General features: G+C 35.9%; 1 protein-coding gene across 1 annotated transcript; it reads right to left on the bottom strand.

Moving 5' to 3' along the window:
• Positions 1–1,047: 1,047 nt before the first annotated feature.
• Positions 1,048–2,640, bottom strand: LOC132008954 (ankyrin repeat domain-containing protein 26-like; the record flags this gene model as incomplete). Its single annotated transcript, XM_059387418.1, has 2 exons — positions 1,048–1,269; positions 2,371–2,640. Coding segments are annotated over 2 exons (492 nt in total), but the record flags the coding sequence as incomplete, so codon positions are not given.
• Between the last annotated feature and the right edge of the window lie 2,099 nt (positions 2,641–4,739).

The raw sequence follows: 4,739 nt of genomic DNA on the forward strand, positions 1-4,739 counted from the left end.
AAGTCCATGTATCTCTAGGGTTCCTAACTAACAAGTAATTCAAATTAAGGAGGGAGAGAAATGGCTATCAGTGATATCCATGGTCTAACAGGTTATACCTGCTGCCTTCTGGAATGGTTGTACTTAAGATTCTTGGGGATGCCATGATACATACTTACATTTAGTAAACCAGTTTAGAGCTGCAAAAATAAACCATCCTGGGGGGTCTGGGTGGCTCAGTCAGTTAACCATCTGCCTTCAGCTCAGGTCAGGACCCCACAGTCCTGGAATTAAGCTCCACACTGGGCTCCCTGCTCAGCGGGAAGCCTGCTTCTCCCTCACCCTCTGCCTGCTGCTCCCCTCTGCTTGTAATCACTTGGTCTCTCTCTCTCTGTCAAGTAAATATGTAAAATATTTAAAGGAAAATAAAAATAAAAATAAATCCCTCAAAGACATTTTACAAGCACTGGCTTTCACCACTCTTGTACACTTCAAACATTACCTCAGAGAAATTGAGCATTTGGCACTGAGGAATAATTTAGATGAACAATTGCTAGGGGAGAAGTAGATGGCAGAGTTGTGATCAGAAAGAACTGAAACAGCTCCAGAGGCAATTAAGTTATAACAGAGATGCCAGGGTACTGGAGGTGGAATCTGCCCTTTCTGTCTTGACCTTTTGGGTTAAAGGTGCAGTCTTCCAAAAATGAACTAACATTAATAAATAAATATTAATAAACTCATTTCTATTTAGGGTAATTCTGACAATTTTTAATAATATGCTGTCTAAATTATAAACCTTCAAACAATTAGCTTAAAGACTAGGAGATCAGATTAACTGAAAATATTCAAGGGAAAAAAATAAAATCATCTAAAACCAAAAAATAGAGAGAGATGCAAATTGTCTTGGACTAACATTTCAAGAGTAAGTTCATTTACAAACATCATTTTTCAAAATTATACTATCTAGTTGGCTTTCACTTACTACTGATCTCATGAACGTGGCTCCATAAAAATTATGGTTTAGAGGCAAATTAATAAGCTAATTCTACTTCCTATGATTGTTTTAACTTACTTGTTCAGTTCATTTGTCAATGACATTCGATGTGTTACTTCTTCTAGGTAGAGGTGCTTGTATCTGTCCAATTCTGTTTTAGTAAGATCTTCTTGAGAACTTTTCATTTTGAGTAATTCAAATTCCAGCTCTTTAATTCTGAGTTCCATTTGACTTCTTAGTGAAGCATTATTATTTTCTCTTAACTGTGCCAAGCTTTCTTGAGATGCTACTTGTGTCTGAAGCAAATTAAAAGCATAGTTTCAAAATTGTTACAACCTGGGTAATTACAGTATATTTCTTTCTTTTAGTTTTGTGTTAATGATTCGGAGAGCAAATTTTTGGAAAAAAAAAAGCTGAAATGTAAAATATTTATCATCAATGTGAAACTGAATCAAATGTGAATAATGTTCATTCTTATGTTAGAACTCATGCAACCTGATAATTCAAAGAATAATAAAATAAATTTTTTAAAAGTGAACAATACAACTTCAGAATAATCAAGGTACCTGGGGTGCCTGGCTGACTCAGTCATCTGAGTGCTTGACTCTTGGTTTCTGCTCAGATAGTGATCTCAGGGTACTGGTATAAAGCCCTGTATCCTACTCAGCATGAAATATGCCTGGAATTTTCTCTCTACCTGTCCATCCCCAACTCGTGCTTTCCAAATAAATAAATATTTAATATAAAAAAAGGAATAATCCAAGTATGGTACCATTTCTTTTATGTAGGAATGCCCAGAATGGAGCCCAAACAATCAACTGATGGCACCGCCCACGTACCCCATGGCAAATTTTTTTTTAAGGTTCTGATATTTTTAATGTAATCCATAATTTGAATCTATGCCCCTAGAGGGGAATGCCCATATTACAAAAAAGTACCAATATAGAGGTAACAACTCAATAAGAATTCAGAAGAGTCTCCTCTGTTCAAGGCACAGTGGTTAAAATTCTTATTTTCAACTTTCAATTTCTTCAGCTCTTTTTTTTTTTTACTTTTAATTTTTTATTTTTTATAAACATATATTTTTATCCCCAGGGGTACAGGTCTGTGAATCACCAGGTTTACACACTTCACAGCACTCACCACATTTTTTTCTTTTCCTCTCAATAGCCTTGTTTTATACTAACTAGTCTTAAAAAATAAAATGATTTTCCACTGAAAGATCAATTTAGTGTGAATAATGAACAAAACTGAAATTTTTAAAGGGAAGGAACAAATGCTTCCAGAAATTTACCAATTTGCTATAAAGAAAGTAGAGGAAAACTCTGCACTGCATATAACCAAAATGTAATTTGCAATGAAATGAATGAAAGCATTTTATAGATGAATAAATTAACCTGTAAAAATAGATCGACTTCTTTTAATTTTTCTTCTATGTTCAATCTTGTCCTTTCTTCAAGCTCCCGTTTATATTGTTCTATTTTACTGTACTCTACCATATTGACTTCCACACAACTTCTGAGGTTTACTACTTGTTGTTCCAACTTCTTTTTATTCTTCTCTAGTTTTTCACATTTTGTCTGTATTTCTTTCATAGATGACAATTCCAGAGTAAGAACCTGGTTTTTTGAAGACAGAGTTTCCAGTTTTGCTGTAAGATCATCAACCTGCATGAATAAAATAATACAGTTTGGAAGTAGAGTGAAAAGAGTCTAACACAAAACTAAGACCCAAAATTTTTTTAAAAGATGTTAAATATCTGCACTAAACATGGGGCTTGAAATCACAACCCCAAAATGTCACATACATTACTGACAGCTCCAGCAAGGTGCTCAGATTTTAAAATAAATTCATTTTCAACAAAATGTTATCTATATTGTAGCTATAGTATATTAGAACATGGAACCTCAAATAACTCAGAAAATCAAGAACAAAATTCAAACCACCAGGACTTGCTAAAATCGATCTCTGCTGTCACCCTCTTTGCCACACATTTGTATTTGATTTTTATACTTTTATTTTTCTATGATTGTTTCAGATTTTTCCTCCATAAAATAACTGTAAGTCACCTCTTAGTAGAAAGTCTCTTGACCTTTCCCTCATCTTAATACTCTGTATTTTTTTTAAAGATTTTATTTATTTGAGAAGGAGAGGGAGCAAGAGTGCGAGAGTGCAAGAACAAGGAGAGGGAGAAGCAGACTACACACTGACCAGGAAGCCAAGCATGGGGCTCAGTCCCAGCATCCCAGGATCACGACCCAAGACAAAGGCACTTAACTGAGCCACCCAAGTGCCCTTGTACTCCATAATTTTTAAAGAAGTTTTAGAAATACCGTATTGACTTATGTAGGTCTGAGCCAATAAATGCTTACCAAAATAAAACTTTGAAAATAAGACTCTAATTAATGAATCTATAAATACTGATTCTATTGCCATCAGCCTTTTTCTGAATTACAAATGTTTTATGCTAATTTCAATTGCATTCTGAAGAGAAATGATTCACAAGGTTAAGAAATCACATCTCTCAGTAAAAAAATTTCGTAGGGAGAAAAAATTTAGTGAGATGATCCATATATTTTTGGGCCAAAAAAAAAAAATTCCTTAATTCAACAATGTTACAATCCTTTGTTACTTCCCACAAAATAAAAGAGAATATACTAAGCAATGAAAACAACCAAAAAACTTGCTGGAGCTCAGTGATGCTGAGCTGGGAAGAACTCCTTTCCTTTAGATATGACTGGAAAGACAAGTGGATGTGGTGGTTTTATAAACTGACACTTCTCCCATGACAAACTCTCCGCTTCATATGTGCTGGCCTTAGTAACTGGTTCCTAGTGAACTAAATATAGCAGAGCTGCTGTGTGATTTTTAAGGTGAGGTTAGAAAATATGATATAGCTTCCATCTGACTTTCTTCTTCTAGGAAACCTCAACCCTTAGAATCCAGCTGTTGTGGAAAAGCCCAGGGTACCTAGTGAGTCTTCATGCAAATATTCCAGCTGAGACTGCCCTAGCTAACATCCTAGCCAAAAGCCAGCCTCAACAGCCAAACGTGCACGAACAAGGTTTTAGATGATTCTAGTTCCCAGCTTCCAGTCATCCCAGGTGATGCCAAATGAAGAAATGAGTTGGCCTGACTCAGCCTTGTCCAAAGATTTGTGAACAAGGTAAATGCTGTTTTGAGCCGCTAGGTTTTGAGAGCGGTTTATTATACGGCAATAAATAACTGGCACAGATACTGACATTAAAATGGGGTGCTGCCATTAAAAACGAAAACCAAAAAACTGAAACTAAACTTTCTTTGAACCAGGAGGTGGGTGGAACCTGAAAGAAGAGTAAGAGTGAGAAGTAGAGAAGAGTAAGAATGAACCAAAAGGGCTTCCAAGAGACTGTGAGTGGAAACCTGATGGCCCTTGAAGGGGCTTACAGCAAAGGCTTCTAGACAAGTGAAGAAAATGACACTAGAGGGAAAAGGAACTCGTACCACAAACCACATGAAAGTAAATCTGGTAGGAGAGATAAGCTAAAGAAAGACGATTCAATATGAAGGAACCAGGACTTACTGGGTTCACCTATCTGTTCCTCATTTACAGCCTCTCCACATGCTGTATTGTCAAATAATGCTAAAATAAAGAAATGGCTTCTGGGTTAAAAGCAAATCCAGGAAGACATGGCCTATGGATGAAGCCAAAACTATAAACCCTTTATATGCCCTGAGAAGGACTTAAGGTGTGCCTCAAATTTCTTTAAGGATCTTAAGAGTGTGA

Source organism: Mustela nigripes, unplaced genomic scaffold (genome assembly GCF_022355385.1).
Source record: "Mustela nigripes isolate SB6536 unplaced genomic scaffold, MUSNIG.SB6536 HiC_scaffold_2400, whole genome shotgun sequence".
NCBI classification, from domain to species: Eukaryota; Metazoa; Chordata; class Mammalia; order Carnivora; family Mustelidae; genus Mustela; species Mustela nigripes.